At 34.1% G+C, this 18,211-nt stretch overlaps 1 protein-coding gene across 10 annotated transcripts; it reads right to left on the reverse strand.

The window, feature by feature from the left end:
• Window positions 1–426: 426 nt before the first annotated feature.
• On the reverse strand, window positions 427–6,378 carry LOC107899212 (kinesin-like protein KIN-7O). Of its 10 annotated transcripts, none has more exons than XR_005912069.1 (7): window positions 6,250–6,310; window positions 5,979–6,078; window positions 5,696–5,785; window positions 5,467–5,607; window positions 4,460–4,689; window positions 4,218–4,312; window positions 2,745–3,453 (listed from the first exon to the last, which is right to left on the reverse strand). XR_005912069.1 is itself a non-coding variant. In XM_041091251.1 (7 exons), exons 2-5 carry the CDS (start codon window positions 6,051–6,053, stop codon window positions 4,575–4,577), a joined length of 399 nt encoding a protein of 132 aa, XP_040947185.1. In that variant the 5' UTR covers window positions 6,054–6,078; window positions 6,250–6,310; the 3' UTR covers window positions 2,896–3,453; window positions 4,218–4,312; window positions 4,460–4,574. The 10 variants fall into 10 exon arrangements, 8 of the variants coding, with proteins under 8 accessions (XP_040947184.1, XP_040947186.1, XP_016680352.1 ...); XM_041091251.1 differs by having other exon boundaries at window positions 2,896–3,453; window positions 4,460–4,667; XR_005912070.1 differs by lacking the exon at window positions 2,745–3,453 and adding an exon at window positions 427–2,144 and having other exon boundaries at window positions 5,979–6,362.
• Window positions 6,379–18,211: the final 11,833 nt, after the last annotated feature.

Here is an 18,211-nt window from a genome sequence, read left to right on the forward strand (position 1 = left end):
AGATTAGAGCCGTTTTAAGGGAGTTGTAAAATATTTCTCGATTTCAAAGCTTCTTAGGACTTTATCTTTTATTTCTTGCTGGTCATTCTTTCTTTTAAATTCTGCTTGTGCCGTTTTCTTTATCTAACTTATTTCAATTCTTTTATTGTGTTTCCAGCCAACTTCAATCTTAAAGAAATCGATCAGCACTCTTCTTGGCAGCAAGAAAACGTTCTTCAATCATCCCTTTCCTTTGATCTTGCCGTCCAAACAACCTATCCTCATTCTATTTCAATTTTTGGGTTGTTGTGATCTGTTGCGTTTTAATTTTCTGTTTCGTGTTCAATTGATAGATTCGGCAGATTGGAGTCTTCTTTGGGGTTCAATTACGTGTTCTTGATTCTCAAGAATCCTTATTAATACTTATTTCGAGTCTCAATTTGATTCTTTGCTGATTTGGGGATTTTATTTCAGATCTGGAAATTTAAAGATCTAATTTTTTATTTTTTTCTGTTTCGTTTCAGATCTGATTGTTTAGAGCCTTCGTAGGAATTTCCTGTGACTTGACGACTCGATATTGGTCCGCGCGCGACCCTCTATCATAAACCTAGTAGCTTATCAGGAAATACATTTGGGAAATCTTGAATAGTTTGCACTTCACAAACACCTTTCACCAAAACCTATGTGCCCATCACAAATGTGCGATAGGACTTGCCGCCCCTTTCCAGTATCTTCTCTGCTTCAATGCTGAAACCAAGTTACACTGAGCTCGCTCACCTACCACAACTACTTTGTTGCCTTCCCTACTTCGCAAAACGCCTTTATTTAACTAAAAGTTGATCTTGGCCTTGTGTTTGGTCAACCAATCCATTACAAGGATCATATCGAACCCATAAAATGAAAACTCCATCAGGTTCGCATAGAAGACTTGTCATTGTACTTCTAGTGGACACCTACAGTACACTCTATAGACTAACACACTATCCCTAAATGAACTGGTGACAGTCACGCCTTTCTCTATATTCGCTACTACTATTCCCAACTCACTAGAGTGTGTTGAATAGGAATCAAAAATAAGGGAATAGTTTGTAGAGTGAAGGTACTTGTTATAACATCGGTGGCACTTTGCTATTGTGTCTCTCTCATAAAATAGACTCGTACGAGACCTTCAGACTCTTCCTATTAGGTTGCAATAGTGTGGGCTAAGGTTCACTGCCCAATTGGCCTAGTCTCTCTACCTTTGCCTCGTCCTTAACCACGAACACCAACTCACATTTGAGTAAGGGTCACAGTTTGCACTTGTAAGCCCTTTTGTCATTCTAGACAATCCTTGATAAAGTGTTCCTTAGAACCACACTTAAAATAGCCTCCAGTTTTCTTGCGACACTCCCCACGATGCTTCCTCTCGCAGAGCTTGCAGTACACCCAGCTTACAGACTGGTGCAAACCCTCCTTACGATCCTAAATTTCCTTTTAACGTGACTGTTCATTTTTGAAGCTTCGTTTAAACTTCTTTCCAACACCTCACAAGTTGTGATCTATTTTTTATCCTCGCCTAGAAACTTGCTTCTCAGCTCACTGTGCCTTGATGTTTTCAATGGCTTTGGCTTTATCCACTAGCTTATCGGAGTTCGCAGTGTCGTGAGTCACCAAATACAGTTGGATGACGTGGTGTAAACCAAATAAAAACCTCTGATAGTGGTTCCTCTCCTCTACTTCGAACTTAACCACTGATAGTTCACTCTGCTTCAAACTGATGAACTCTTGTTTACGAGCTTCTAAATACTGCTTGCCCAAAAATTTCTTCTTAAAGATTGCCAAAAAGAACACCCAAGTCAGACGATCCGCGATAGTCCCTTGCCTTACAATGTTCAACTAGTGATGGGCTTCGCAAGTGAGTAGTGGCATAACACATCCTAGTTTCTCCTAATCAAGACATGTCATTTGCTCAAGGATTTTCTCCACTCACTCGAGCCAATACTCAGCCTCAGTGGGGGTCAGTTCCCCTAACTCCACTGAATTATTTACCACCCAGAGCTTGCAAATGCTCCAATTTTAAGTCACGGTTCGCAAATGTAGCATAGGCACCAGCAGCTCACTGAAACGCTCTTATCATAACCTAAACCAATTGCTTCATACCCCGTAACACTGTAACGCTAGGATTTCTGCAAGTGTACACAGTAGTTATCAAGTAATAAGTAAGTATGGAGTTATCGTTTCCACAGGGATTGTATTTGTGCTAAGTCACTTAATTTGTAAAATTATATTAACAATTTGGTAAATAAAAACACAATATAGTTGAGAAGTGGTGATTAAAATATATTAAACTAAATGCAATGATCCCTAATGCAAATTATCCTAAGTATGCAAACTATATGAATGAAATAGATTTTAGTAAAATTAAACACAATTTGCAACAATTATAACATAAATAAACTAGGACAATTACTTTAATTAAACTCAATTTATTATCAACATGCTTAATAACAATCGAAAAAACATTCCATGGCAACTCGATCTTTCATGAGTTTGGAAACCACATTAGGTCCTTTCGGAATCCTTTACTTAGTAAATACGCATTTTACTGATCCTTATTTACTAAGGGTTTCTTAGCATTCGTGTGAGGTAACAGGGACGTGTTAGGTTTGAAAAAATTTAATCACACAAATCTAAATACTATGCAGATAACAGAGCTTGGTTAGAGTTGTTATGCAACCTACAATTCAATCGGGTTAGGATCTAAATTGAGCATGCACATTTCAATTATGCGTCCATTAGCTGAAGTCTGGTTAGGATCGCTCAGCTAATTCAGGTGCATTTCAATCACGTATGAACGAAATACATACTTGATTTTAATTGAAAACATGATCGATTGAGGCAGAAACATTATAAGCATGAATCAAATAAATATTATTTAATCAAAATAATCATCCTAGCTTAAATAAAATTAAGCTATCATTGTTGTAAACAAGAACAAAGACTCTGATTGACGAGGCTCCTTCGCTTCTTTGCGTTGCTCTTTTGCTGATGGCTCTCCAAGGTGGCCGACCAAGGGTTCTTTAAGAGGCTTAATTGCTAAAATCCTTATGCAAAGATGATGAAGGGGAAGGCAACTGAAAGAGTTGAGAGAATGATGAATGAGTGAAAGATGATGGGATGAGGGATGATTAAAAAAGTGAGAAATGAGCTCTGATTTATAGGTGAGGCAAGGAAGCTAGTTTGCTAAAAATAGGAGTGCCCATCCTTTGAAACTTCCTCCAAGAGTGGCCGGCCATGAATTGAGGAAAGGTGGCTGATTTTTCCTTGATTTTTGGTCAATTTGAGTGCCACAACAACTCAGGACTAAGACTCGGTCATCAGCAAATCTTCGGGAAAATCTCCGATTTCTTTAAGTCTTCAAGGACTTTGTATAATTAAACAAAAAAAATGGTTTATGACATCCATGTGCAGCTGAAAATTGGGTTGACTTGGTCCCTAATTTGAACGGTTTTGCAATTAGAAGAAAACTCTCAGCCTTGTCCAAAAATAATAGATAGTTTAGAGGACCAAATGATATGATTTAACCACTTTAATTAATCAATTTACTTAATTAATTAAAACCCAATTTATTAATGAAATATTAAAAATTAATTATTAAATATAAATTTATATTTTATTATTTAATTTAATAATGCATGGCCCACTTTATAGCTTAAAAACATAATATGCTCAAATTAATATAAAATAAGCCATTTTATGCATGAAAACTATATTATAAAGTATAAAATCACATTTTAATAATTTTTATGTTCTAATTTCATATTTTCGCATATTTCATTAATTTATTAAATAATTATTTGGTTTTAACAACAAATTTAAGTAAAAAGGTAATGAATTATATAGGAAAAATCCTATATATTTTTCAGTTTACACACCCCCAAACTTAAATCATTGCTCGTCCCGAGTAATGTTCATGCACAACACAAGGTCTTGCTAAGGCAAATTTTGCTAAGAGTGTAAGTAGCATCAATCTTTGTCTCACAATCATGCATCAATAAATTCATGCTCATAGACCTTCTTTATTAACAAGTAACTCATATACAAACATTTTGAAATTTTTATTCTAAGTTTCAAGATATGCCAACATGAATCATAGCTTGCATGTATGTAACAGGCATAGATAATATTTTTCATTCAACACAATTTCTCATCAATCAAGCAAAACAAGGTAGTAGAGATCATAGAAAGACTTCATTTACCTGAAAAATGTAGCGACACATTTAACAATGTCAACTAACATGGAAGCAGACATTACGTTTTTAAAGATCTGTGGTAAAGCACTTGGAGATGTAACCTAAAAATTAAAAAGGAAAATCAGTTGTGGCACAAATGAAGAGACTTGGACGAGAAATAATAACATTCACATGGACATTCATCTTAAAGGACCATATAGGTGCCTTATTAAGTAAAACAGAAATAGAAAATATGAACTAACACAGACCTTCAGAAGATGAGCCTGTGGTGAACGATCACCAGATAGGGCTCTACAGGAAACCTCAAATTGATATGCTGTATTTGGAGGGCTGATGCTTTTTGCAGCTTCAGCCATGGCTCGACTAGCTGCACAAGAAGCAAGGTCTTGTACTGAAGCCTTCAGCCACAAACTCAGTGTCTGCCTCTTCCTTTGTTGCGAAGGCAGTATGCCCTTCCTGCAATAGAAATTCACGACTCCTACAATCAAGCATCAAGTTAGCAGTGCAAAATCCATCCTCAAATATTTTAAACAAAAACTCTAGCTTGCCATCGAAAATAATCTACACATCTGTGAACATTAAAAACTAATGCTAAGAAAATACGCAATTTATGCATGGAACGTGTCACAGTCAACAATTCAGTCTATGACTACAAATCAAAATACAAATCTGGAACAATTATAGCTAAATAATAGGAGATTTACAGCACTATCATATTTACATGTAAAGAATCCATGAGATTCTCCAACAGCAAAAATAGAATATCAAAAAACATTAATAGACGGATAAATAGTCAAACTAGTAGAGTTAGTATATGCATGTCATGCAAGTCTAAATGCTAGAGCTCAACTTCCACTGAGATGTATCTCCAGCAGCAAAACAACTTATAAAAACATTACCATAAAAAGAAATTGGATCGGCAAAGTGAGAGCACCTGATCAAATAAGATAACGAATTATAGAGACTGAGACCTTTGCAGTCTTCCACACAAGATAAGAAGTATTATAACAATTCCAGTTATGAAAGACACAAAATGAGATCGAAACAGATATGGAAAATCACAAATTCCACAAGCAATTTGTTAACTATGGTGCAAGGGATAGCATGATGAAAGATAAAAAAATATAGAAAAATACTACACACAGAAAATAAATAAATTGTTGATCAACAAAAACTTGCAAAATTAAAAATTAAGCCACTTTCAATAATTCAATTAAAGTTCTAAAATCTCCAATGATAAACATGAGACTCTTACCTCAGACAATTTTTCTGATAACGATGTTATCTGAGAATTGTATAACTTTCTTTTCTCTTCAATAGCTTCAATTGAAGCCTTCTCTCTAGCACACTGTATTGCCTTTTCTTCCTCCATTTCCAATAGTGAATTAGTAAGTTGCTGCAATATCAAAGGCACGGTCCAACAAACACAATTAGACTACCAAAGACACAAAGCTTTCTTCATAACCAATGATATATTAGACTACCATTGCCAATTCTTCCTTTTCTGCAAGCAAACGCTTAATGGAGGCTTCCATTCCTTGCTGGCTAAAACTAGATTGTTCCAAACTAAGTTTCTGTGCAGTAAGAGAACGTCACATTTAATATTTAAAGAAAAATAAGCATGCCACCATTTAACCTTACAGAGGGAAAAAAATTTGAGAAACCAAGGGGATATACTGAGGAAAGCACACGAAGCCACATTAACATAAATGATAAAAGAGCACACTATATAAACAAGAGATTCATCATCATTCAGCAAAGGCAAACCTTTCCAAACAGTTTTCTTGCTAAAAGCCACATTAACATAAACCCGCAACACGCAGCCTTCTTGTTGGCCATCATTGTCGCTCTCTACATCCCAAAGCCCCTGGAATACACAACAACTTCAAGCACATATTAGAAACATTTTGACTAAGCTAAAAGTGTAAAAAAAAAAAACAGATTATGCACAAAACAAGGAATATTTCAGAGTTGAATAAGAGTGGGAAAAATAATGCAAGTTTCATGCCCTCCTATTGACAACCCTTCCACTCGGTACCCTTTAATTTCCAATCCCTTTTTGCTTTTTTTCTCATCGTTTCCTTGGTTTCCTGGTTCTGGGTTCTTTGATTTTGGACCCCTTTTATCCATTTTATAAAATGACGCTATTTTTAAAGGAAAATAATTTTTTGTGGCGTTTTTATAACTTTTGAAAAACGCTGCAAAAAATTATTTCATTTGGAATAAAACGATACTGTTTTGGGGAGGGGATTTTATAAAATGACGCTATTTTTAAAGGAAAATAATTTTTTATGGCGTTTTTATAACCTTTTGAAAAACGCCGCAAAAAATTATTTCATTTGGAATAAAACGACACTGCTTTGCTATATAATTATATTTTGTGGTGTTTTTTTATAAAAACGCCGCTAAAAAATTATTTCATTTGGAATAAAACAACACTATTTTGCTATGCTAAAAGGGCACTATTTTTTAAAGTAAAATTATTTTTTGTGGCATTTTTTTATAAAAACACCGCTATTGCTTACCTTTTGCAGCGTTTATCAGAAAAACGCAGCAAAAAATTATTTCATTTGGAATAAAACGACATTATTTTGCTATATAAAATGGCGCTATTTTTTTAAAGTAAAATTATTTTTTTGTGGCATTTTTTATAAAAACACCGCTATTGCTTACCTTTTGCGGCGTTTTTCATAAAAAACGCCGCAAAAAATTATTTCATTTGGAATAAAACGACACTGTTTTGCTATGCTAAAAATCTTTTATTTTGTTTATTAAAAATTATTAGTTAAGTGATTTTATAAAACATTTATTATTATTTTTTATAAGTTGAATTTTTATAAAAAAAATCAAGTACTCTCAAAATAAATATCGTATATTTTAATAAGAAAAAAATGATTAAATCGCTGTAATTAATTATTAAGTTAGAATTATCCAATGTAAGCAATTAATCTCTCACATATCAAATTTCTATTAAAGATTGAGACGTTAAGCATGATTTTATATTATTCATTTCCGATCTAATCTCCATTTTATTAGAGATATTTCTTCCTAACTAAAATATAATTATTTTGCTAGATGTTCGATGTGGAATGATTTTAGTTTTTGTATTTTATTTTTATTTGTTATAATTTGGTCCTATATATCCAAAATAGATAGTTACCTATCCGTATCAATTTGTTACATTTTTTATTAATTTTTTAAATCTAATATTTAAATATATCAAACAGTTTAGATTAAATATTGTTTAGTCATAAACACCGCTAATGTTACCTTTTCCGGCGTTTACAGAAGAAACGCCACTAATAAATTAAATTCTTGTAATGAAACGACACCGTTTTGAAAAATTCTAATACATATTAGCGGCGTTTTTGCTATAAACGCCGCCAAAGCTCGCATATTTTATATTTTTTTATATTCAATTATTGTATATTGCATATCAATTTTAAATTAATAATCTTTACAATTTATTATTATCTCTTTTACAATTATAAAAGAACTTATTTAATATATAAATTAAAAAATACTAATTAATCTAAACCTTAAACCCTAACCTGACCCCGAATCTCTAAACCTTAAATCACTAACTCTTAACCCCAAACCCCAAACCGCTAACCACTAAACCCAATAAGCTTATTTAATATATAAATTAAAAAAAACTAATTAATATAAATCCTAAACCCTAACCCTAACTCGACCTCGAATCCCTAACCCCTAAACATTATTTAATATATAAATTAAAACACACTAATTAATCTAAACCCTAAACCTTAACCTAACACTAAATCCATAAACCCTAAATCCCTAACTCTTAACCTCTAACACCTAACCCCTAACCCCTAAACCTTAAATCACAACTCTTAAATCAGAATCCTTAATCCATAATCCCTAATTCCATAATCTATAAACCTTAAAATTGTAACTCTTAAACCGACCCTAAATTCTAAATTAACCATATATATACCCTAAACTATATATATTAAACCCTAAACTATAATGATAATTAAATTAAATATTTTAAAATTAATACTATCGTATCTTTTACAATTATATTTGAAATTATTTAATATATAAATTAAAAATCAATCAATTATGTACCCAAAAAATTTTAAAATTATTTTAAATAATAGTATTTTAATTTCTCCATTTTTAACAAATATTTTTTCTATTTTTTTTATTTCAAATTATTTCTACGTGTCATTATTTCAAATTTATCCATTTTTAACAAATATTCAATTAAAAATAAACTGAATTTTAATTAATATAAATAAACAAATTAAATAGTAAATAGACAGATAAAATGTTTTTGCGGCGCTTTTTGGAAAACGCCGCTAAAGCCCCGAGCATTAGCGGCGCTTCTTGGAAAACGCCGCTAAAGCCCAGCATTAGCGGCGCTTCTTAAAAAATGCCGCTAAAGCCCCGAGCATTAGCGGCACTTTTCCAAAAATGCCGCTAAAAATAGAGCATTAGCGCCACTTCTTCAAAAATGCCGCTAAAGCCCAGAGCATTAGCGAAGCTTCTTCAAAAACGCCAAGAAAGCCCCGAAAACTCAAAAAAGCATCGTTGTGCTTAGGTTTTTTGCGGCACTTTTTGGAAAACACAGCTAATGCTCATTTTTAGCAGCGTTTTCCAAAAAACGCCGCTAATACTGGATCTGTAGTGGCGTTTTTTCTAAAGCGCCGCTAATGCTTATTTTTAGAAGCGTTTTTTTATCCAAACGCCACTAAAAACGCCGCTAAAAGCCTGTTTTGGTGTAGTGTAAGGCTTATTTATGATATTCATATGTTGAACTTAATACTTCCTCTCAACTAATGTACGTGACATAATCATTAAATCAATAGGTCTTTTATAAAGTTGTAATGGGGCTCGGTTAAATGTGGGGATTTTAAGAGATGGGACATTTCAGTTTCAGAATCTTAACCTTTACCTTTTTCTTCAAGTGAACTTGTGGAACTTCCCCAAACTTATTTTGAACTCATACTCATACATTTTCTTTTTGGAGACTGAGCAAATTTTTCTTCACTCTTTCTTTGTCTTTGTTGTTGTTGTTGTGTATTTTTTTTAAGCATGAGCACATACATCTTTATGAAAATTTCCTCAAATGTTGATTCCCAAGACAACTTTAGTTAAAATAGGTGCACAAAATTAGGATAATTTTAAAAAGATGGTACTGGCTTATAATGTAGGTTTATTACAATAAACAAGCCTTTAAGCTCAAAATTATAGTTTCAAGGGTCTAATATCATAAGGTGGGCTTGAAAAAGCTCAAGCTATCCAAAGAAAAATGGTGCCTATATCATTTTAGATTTTTATGTCCCCTAGGATTTCGCCTCATTAAGTCAATTCAAAAGATATAAACCTTTATGCATGTCGAATCTTAAGAGAAACTAAGTTTTCATGGAAAACATTACCTAAGACTAAGATCATAAAAACATTCAATTTTTCATGATAACATACAATCACTCAGATTAAATCATCATTCATGCTTGCATACAAGCTATCTTATTAAAAAGAATTTCTCTTAACATTCATTTATTAAGACATACTTATGAAAGAATGATTTGAAACATAAAAATTTTAAAATTTTGAGCAATTTGCCTTACCCCCTTTAAAAAGAAGCAATGTTCTCATTGCGACAATAAAGTGATGAATGAAAACTGAACACCAGGTAGGGTTGTAAAGAAAGAGAGGTGAGTCATTAACACCGCTTAAATACCAAGTCTTTCCTAATAACCCAATCCTAGACATGTTCATTCCCATTGTCACATCAATTAATCTTTTTCTTTCTAAAGAAGTATTTATTCATGCTTGCTATGTTTTATTTTGAAAAAATTAAATCCTAATTACTAAAGAAATAAATTCCTAAAGACCTAAAAATAATTAAATAAATAACAAGACAAGAATCCCCCCTTTTATTTTTCTGACTTATTCCCCTTGTCTTCTTTAGCTCCATCTTCGCTTGCATCGTTAGTCTCTTCCGTCCATGTCACAAAGATAGAATCTAGGAACTCAAGAACAAAAGTATTAGAGATATTCTTAAAGGTATTTCGAATTGAATCATCTCTAATTTTGCATATTTCCAGTAAGTTTGTTGCTGATTGTGCATGAACTTGCACATATCCATCAAAATTGACAACTCTGATTTCCTTGAAATACTTACAAAAGTCGGCGTGGGAGTTTATATTCAAGCTCAACACTTAGCTTGACTGGTTCTTCTTCTGGCTCAACCCTAGGTTCAAGATTTTCAGCTCCTTCAGCTGGTTGAGGACTATTTGATTCCTTATCAGATTCTTCTTCTTCAGTGTCTGTAACTGAATCAACTTCAGTTTCTATTTTATTTGTTGACTCTTTGGTTTCTAGCTCAGTTGGCTCCTCTTGCCTACCTTGGTTCAACTTATGCACTCTTTCTACCAATCTTTCAGGATCATGACTTGTAATACACCTTTGAACATACTGCCCCTTCAGATTTGCTTGTGTTTTAACACGGGCTTTTAAGCAAAGTGAAGTGATTAATGATGGGAAATAAGAACTTCCTGCCTTCTTTTTAGTACAATCATGAATCTCCTTGAGGATAATTTTCCCAACATTAATGGATTTTTCTGTCAAGATTGCATATAAAAAAAGCATTCGTTCCATCGAGTTGGTGGAACTGTGTGAGATATACATAAAACTGTAGCAAACAAAATAAAACCATACCTTTGCTACTAGTTTCAAGTATTCTCTTCGACAAGAATGGCTCTCATACTTTCTTATAATCCATTAGGATCTCAGATTTGTCACAACATCAGGTAAATTAAACAAATCATTGATAGACTTAGAAGTAAGAGGTACCTTTTTCTTTCGAACGACGACTTCAGTAGCATCTTATGTAGTCAAAGTAGCATAGAATTCTCGAACTAGTTCATTATCGGGAAGTGAATGAGCATCACAGAATCATTCCCATTTGAGAGCATTGATTATCTTTCTAATTGGCACAGGAACAACTATCACATCATTGCTCTTCAGATTAAAACCTTTTTTCGACATCATAGGTTGATGCTTGAAAATTGAATCAAATCACTCTTCACTTCTTTATCAACCACAATCAGGTTTTCAGGAGTAGTCTTTGACGATCTAGTTCTTTTACGAGACATGGTACTTTCCTGAAAATTCAGTAGAGTTTCTGCACAAAAGAGAAAAAAGAAATAGGCAAAGTTGGTATAACTTGCTACGGCAAAAATCTTGCGACAGCAAAGATGGTGCAACGGCGATCTTTTTACGGTAGCAATAGGGAATTTTGGCAAAAAGAAAGAAAAGGACTAGGGTTTTTTTGGGATTTGAGGTTGATGGCACAAAGAAGAGATTTAAAGATTTTTAGGGTGGAAGCAAATTGCTTTGAGGGATACGAGAATTAGTAGAATGAAGAGGGGTTTATATGGGGAAAAATTAGGGCAACATGTAGTAAAAATTTAACTACATTAAAGTTACTTGGGCGGCAAGTAATGGGTATGACGGCAAGGCCTAAGTTTTTCCCTCTTTTTTGCTGTCTTGGGCCTCAAACTCAGACTGTATCTTAAAAAAAACTGATTAGTACTTGGGCCAAATTTGACCCCCTTTATTAACATAAAAATTTAAAATTTAAACTGAACAAAATGAAACTTAAAATTTTTAATTAGAAAATTTCTTCATAACAAATTACATTAAATTAATTCCCAAGAAAGGTTGGAGGGGTCACAACGGTCCCGCTTAAGTTCCAATCTCCTTAGACAAAATTAATTAAATGTAATAAATTAAGAAAATAAGTTCTAATTATTTATTTACACAATGAGTTCATGAAAAATTAAGGGTATGCTAAGATGAGCGAGGATTCAATTCGCTCAACATCACCATCCAGTAGTGTTTGAGACGTTGACCATTAACTTTAAACGTACCTCCATAATTGTCATATAATTCAATAGTGCTGTAAGGATAAACTTGGTAGATGGTATAGGGTCCTTTCCATCGGGATTTCAGCTTCCCAGGAAATAACTTCAGCCTTGAATTAAACAACAACACCTTCTTACCTTCTTTAAACTTGCAAAGTTGTATATGAGTACCATGCCATCTCTTTGATTTTTCTTTACACATTTTGGCATTCTAATAGGAAAACAACCTCAGCTCTTCCATCTCATCTAGTTGTAACATCCTTCTCTCACCGGCCTGCTTTAGATCAAAATTTAATTGCTTCAAAGCCCAGCGAGCTTTATTATCCAACTCTAATGGCAAATGACATGCCTTTCCAAAGACTAACCGATAAGGAGTCATTCCTAACGGAGTCTTAAATGTTTTTCGATAGGCCCATAATGTATCATCGAGCCTTCGAGACCAATCTTTTCTACTAGGGCGTACTACCTTTTCAAGGTTACCTTTGATTTCACGGCACTCTTTCAACTTGCCCATTGGGCTGGGGTTGATAAGCAGTAGCAATCTTGTGCTTTACATCATATTTGTCAAGCAACCACTTAAGCCATTTGTTCACAAAGTGAGAACCTTCATCACTAATAATAGCTCTTGGTGTCCCAAATCGTGTAAACATATGTTTATGTAGGAATCGTATGACTACTTTAGCATCATTTGTAGGGTATGCTTCAGCTTCAACCCATTTGGATACATAGTCCAAAGCAACTAAGATGTATTTGTTCCTATACGAAGAAGGAAACGAGCCTAAGAAGTTAATGCCTCATACGTCGAACAATTCAATCTCTAAAATGTTTGTCAAGGGCATCTCATTCCTCCTTGATATATTTCCCGTCCTTTGGCATTTATCACAGTTCTTCACATAAGCATAAGTATCTTTAAAAGGCCAAAAGAAACCTGCTTGCAAAATCTTTACTGCAGTACGTAAACCACCAAAGTGTCCCCCACTTGGAGATGAATGGCAATGATATAAGATATTAGTAATCTTACTTTCAGCTACACACTTTCGAATTATATTATCTGTATACTGTTTAAACAAAAACGGATCCTCCCAAAAATAATACCGACTATCATGAAGGAATTTCTTCCTTTGTTGGTATGTCATTTCTCGAGGAATTATTCCACATGCAAGATAACTGGAAAAATCAACAAACCAAGGTGTTATATGAATTCGACTCACCTCAAATTAGTGCTTATTTGGGAAATTCTCGTTGATAGGCACACGTGATCGAGTTACCTCATCTTGCTCTAACCTCGACAGATGATCAACTACTTGATTTTCAACACCTTTTCTGTCTTAGATCTCAAGGTCAAATTCTTGGAGTAAAAGTATCCAACGAATTAGCCTCGATTTCGCATCATTCTTCGTGAACAAGTATTTAATGGCCGCATGGTCAGTAAATACTGCAACTTTGGTACTTATAAGATATGAGCGAAATTTTTCAAAAGCAAAAACTATAGCAAATAGTTCCTTTTTAGTTACCGTATAATTGAGTTGGGCTCCCATCAAGGTTCTACTTGCATAGTAAATAGGGTGGAACACTTTATTTTTTCTTTGACCCATCACAGCTCCAACAGCATAGTCACTTGCATCGCACATCAACTCAAAAGGTGAGTTCCAATCAAGTGTAATGATTATTGGGGCTGAGATTAACCGCTTCTTTAGTTCTTCAAAAGCTTCCAAACATGCTTTATTGAAATCAAACACTGTATCTTTCTCTAACAACAAACACAGCGGTTTAGAAATTTTCAAGAAATCTTTGATAAACCTTCGATAAAAATTGGCATGGCCTAAGAAACTTCTGACTCCTTTCACATTAACTGGGGCTCGTAATCATTCAATTACGTCGACCTTTGCTTTGTCGACTTCAATTTCGTTCTTTGAAATTCTATGGCCTAAGACAATCCCTTCCTTAACCATAAAATGACATTTCTCCAAATTAAGGACAAGATTCATCTCTTCGCATCTCTTCAGTAACTTAGCCAAATTACTCAAATAGATAGCATAAGTGTTACCAAAAACAAAAAAATCATCCATGAAAACCTTAACAAAATTTTTGACCATATTAGTAAATATTGCCATCATGCATCATTGAAAAATTGCAGGTGCATTGCATAAACCAAAAGACATTCGCCTAAAAGCAAGCGTACCATATGGACAAGTAAAGGTTGTTTTATGTTGGTCCTCTGAGGCTACAACTATTTGGTTATATCTCGAATAACCATCTAAAAAACAATAGAATTCATTACCTGCCAGTCGATCTAACATCTGATCCATAAAAGGCAACTGAAAATGGTCCTTCTGAGTGGCTTTGTTCAACTTTCTGTAATCAATACAGATTCTCCAACTGGTAACAGTTCTCATTGGAATTAACTCGTTACACTCATTTTCAACAATCGTGATTCCACCTTTCTTCGGTACACACTGCACCGAACTTACCCACGAACTATCTGAAATAGGATAGATGATTCTTGCATCTAACCATTTGATCACTTCCTTCTTCACAACTTCCTTCATAATAGGATTGAGCCTCCTTTGCCCATCAATTTTATCTCTTTCACCTTCTTCTAAAATGATTTTATGCATGCAAAAAGAAGGGCTTAGACCTCGAATGTCAGCTATGGTCCAACTAATTGATTTCTTAAATTTCTTTAAAACAGCAATCAGTTGTTCCTTTTAATCTTTCGTTAGTTCTACTGAAATAATCACAGGCAAAGTAGAATAGTCACCTATATAAACATATGTCAAATAGGAAGGAAGTACCTTTAGTTCGAGTTTAGGTGGTTCTTCACTTGACAACTTGGGTTGCACAAATTCTCTGACTTCCAACTCCAACGGTTCAAATCGTGTGGATTGAATAAAATTTCCCGGATTGGCTTCCATCAAAGCCATGTTTTCTTCACCTTCTTTATCCTCCAAAGGGTCAAGATCTAAGGCTTTCTCCAGTGGATCTTCTTCAAAATTGCTTTCCATAAAACCAAGGTTTCTATCTCTTCCCTAACTGAACACTCCTCTGCAGGATCGAGAAATTTCATTGCTTTAAGAATGTTAAAGGTTACCTAATTGTTTTGAACTCGCATGGTAAGTTCTCCTTTCTGCACATCAATTAACGTTCTTTCCGTGGCTAAGAAAGGTCTCCCAAGGATGACTGGCACTTCCTTGTCTGCTTCAAAATCTAAGATAATGAAATTAGCAGGAAAAATAAATTTATCGACTCTCACCAAAACATCCTTGATCTTTCCTTCAAAATATGCTAAAGATCGATCCACTAGCTGAAGTGTCACAGTTGTAGGTCTTACTTCACCTATCCCTAACATATTGAAAATAGACTTAGGCATCAAGTTGATACTTGCTCCTAGGTTACACAGAGCTTTACCACAATAAGATTCACCAATGTTTCAGGGTATAGTAAAGCGTCTTGGGTCTTTCAATTTCGGTGGTAATTTATTCTGTAGGAACGCAATGCACTCCTATGTCAAGGCAACAGTCTCATACTCACTCAGTCGTTTCTTTTTGGACATTATATCTTTCATAAACATCACATAATTCGACATTTGTTCTAAATCCTCCACCAACGAAATATTAATGTGTAACTACTTTAGAACATCCAAAAACTTCTTGAATTGCACCTCTTGTTTCTGTTTGTTTTGCTGCAATCTTTGCGGATATGGAGGTGATGGAGTTAAACCGGAAAACTTTTCTGAGTAGGTAACTCTACATCCAAAGAAGATGTTAAAATATCTTAATTTACTAAGTCAGGGTTTACCTTGTCAGACTTTGCAGATTCTAATTCCTTTGGTGTAGGAACTTCAACATCTGGTTGACTTTTCTCCTTTTCAACATGCTCATCTTCGACATCAATCAATCGGGGTTCCAGAGTCTTACCACTTTCCAATGCCACTACCTTGATATGTTATTTACCCAAATTCCTTGGATTCTCAGTATTGCTCTGTAAGGTTCTTGTGGTCTATTACGAAGCTCCGTAACCAACTGACCCATTTGGTTTTCAAAATTTTTTAGTGTTGTTTCTTGGCTTTGGATCAAAGCATTATTCTTTGCCATGTACGCTTTCAAAAAGTTCCCTAAACTGTTTGATGCCTCAGCTTGAGGTGGTTTTGAAGCTTGCTGATTAAACCCTTGAGATTGGTTGGGTTTTTGCTGTAATAAGTTATTGTTCAGTTCATTTCCTTGGTTGCTCCAAGAAAAGTTAGGATGATTATGCCATGAAGGATTGTAGAAGTTGTACTGGGGTCTTTGTCCACTCCTATTTTGATATTGGTTTCCCACATAGTACACTGACTCGTGCACAATTCTCAAAAGAATGACCTTCCCCATAGTACACATAGGAAACTACTTCAAATGAACTTGGTGACTAAGCTGCAAAATTATTAGTACTATTAGCGGTTAACTGTTTTAACATAAAGAAATAGACGATACCTGAGTTGATAACGAAGTGAAGGAGTCAACTTCATGAACTCCGGCTACACGTCTTCCTGAAGCTGTTCAATTTGTTAGCCATTGATAGTTATTACTCGCGATCCTCTCAATGATCTCATAAGCCTCATTATAAGACTTAGACAAAATTGCACCATTACCTTGGTCTTGATTCTGATCTCATCTCGACTTGTCTTTGAGTTGTTCATTTGAAAGTTCGCTTGTTTGAAAGTTTGAGCTGTCCAATGTCTTTTTTGTTTGAAAGTTTGCTCAATTTCAGGGTCTACAGAAAGTAAATCGATAATTTGATCTATGCTCATAAACACCTGAAAAGAAAATCAAAAAAATTAAAAAGAATAAGTTAGTAATGTTAGAAATAAATCAAATTGAAAATAAATAATTTCACGAAAAAAATGACTATGGCAACAGTTGACAATCCTCGGCAACGGCGCCAAAAACTTGTAATGCTAGGGTTTGTGCAAGTGTACACAGTCGTTATCAAGTAATAAGTAAGTATCGAGTTATCGTCTCCACAGGAATTGTATTTGTGCTAAGTCACTTAATTTGTAAAATTATATTAACAATTTGGTAAATAAAAACACAATATGGTTGAGAAGTGGTGATTAAAATATATTAAACTAAATACAATGATCCCTAATGCAAATTATCCTAAGTATGTAAACTATAAGAATGAAATAGATTTTAGAAAAATTAAACACAATTTGCAACAATTACAACATAAATAAACTAGGACAATTACTTTAATTAAACTCAATTTATTATCAACATGCTTAATAACATTTGGAAAAACATTCCATGGCAACTCAATTTTTCATGAGTTTGGAAATCACATTAGGTCCTTTCAGAATCCTTTACTTAGTAAATACGCATTTTACTAATCCTTATTTACTAAGGGTTTCTTAGCATTCGTGTGAGGTAACAGGGACATGTTAGGTTTGAAACAATTTAATCACACAAATCTAAATACTATGCAGATAACAGAGCTTGGTTAGAGTTGTTATGCAACCTACAATTCAATCGGGTTAGGATCTAAATTAAGCATGCACATTTCAATTATGCGTCCATTAGCCGTCGTCTGGTTAGGATCACTCAGCTAATTCAAGTGCATTTCAATCACGTATGAACTAAATATAGACTTGATTTTAATTGAAAACATGATCGATTGAGGCAGAAACATTATAAGCATGAATCAAATAAATATTATTTAATCAAAATAATCATTCTAACTTAAATAAAATTAAGCTATCATTGTTGTAAACAAGAACAAAGAACACGTAGCAAACATCTTTAAATTAAACTTAAAGAAAAGGAATATTAAACCCAATTCAGAGCAGCTGTCACCCAAGACTCTGACTGACGAGGCTCTTTCGCTTCTTTGCGTTGCTCCTTTGCTGATGGCTCTCCAAGGTGGTCGACCAAGGGTTCTTTAAGAGGCTTAATTGCTAAAATTCTTATGCAAGGATGATGAAGGAGAATACAGTTAAAAGAGTTGAGAGAATGATGAATGAGTGAAAGATGATGGGATGATGGATGATTAAAAAAGTGAGAAATGAGCTCTTATTTATAGGTGAGGCAAAGGAGCTAGTTTGCTAAAAATAGGAGTGTCCATCCT

This window comes from Gossypium hirsutum, chromosome D04 (assembly GCF_007990345.1).
Source record: "Gossypium hirsutum isolate 1008001.06 chromosome D04, Gossypium_hirsutum_v2.1, whole genome shotgun sequence".
Lineage (NCBI taxonomy): Eukaryota > Viridiplantae > Streptophyta > Magnoliopsida > Malvales > Malvaceae > Gossypium > Gossypium hirsutum.

Bases quoted from the DNA above. Each gene is read 5' to 3' on its own strand.
- LOC107899212 (XM_041091250.1), bottom strand. From the start codon at position 6,053: ATGATGGCCAACAAGAAGGCTGCGTGTTGCGGGTTTATGTTAATGTGG. The intron at 5,786-5,978 runs GTTTGCCTTTGC...CTTACTGCACAG, and splicing joins CAAGAAAACTGTTTGGAAAG to AAACTTAGTTTGGAACAATC. The intron at 4,668-5,466 runs GTAAGAGTCTCA...TTTCTATTGCAG, and splicing joins TATCAGAAAAATTGTCTGAG to GAAGGGCATACTGCCTTCGC.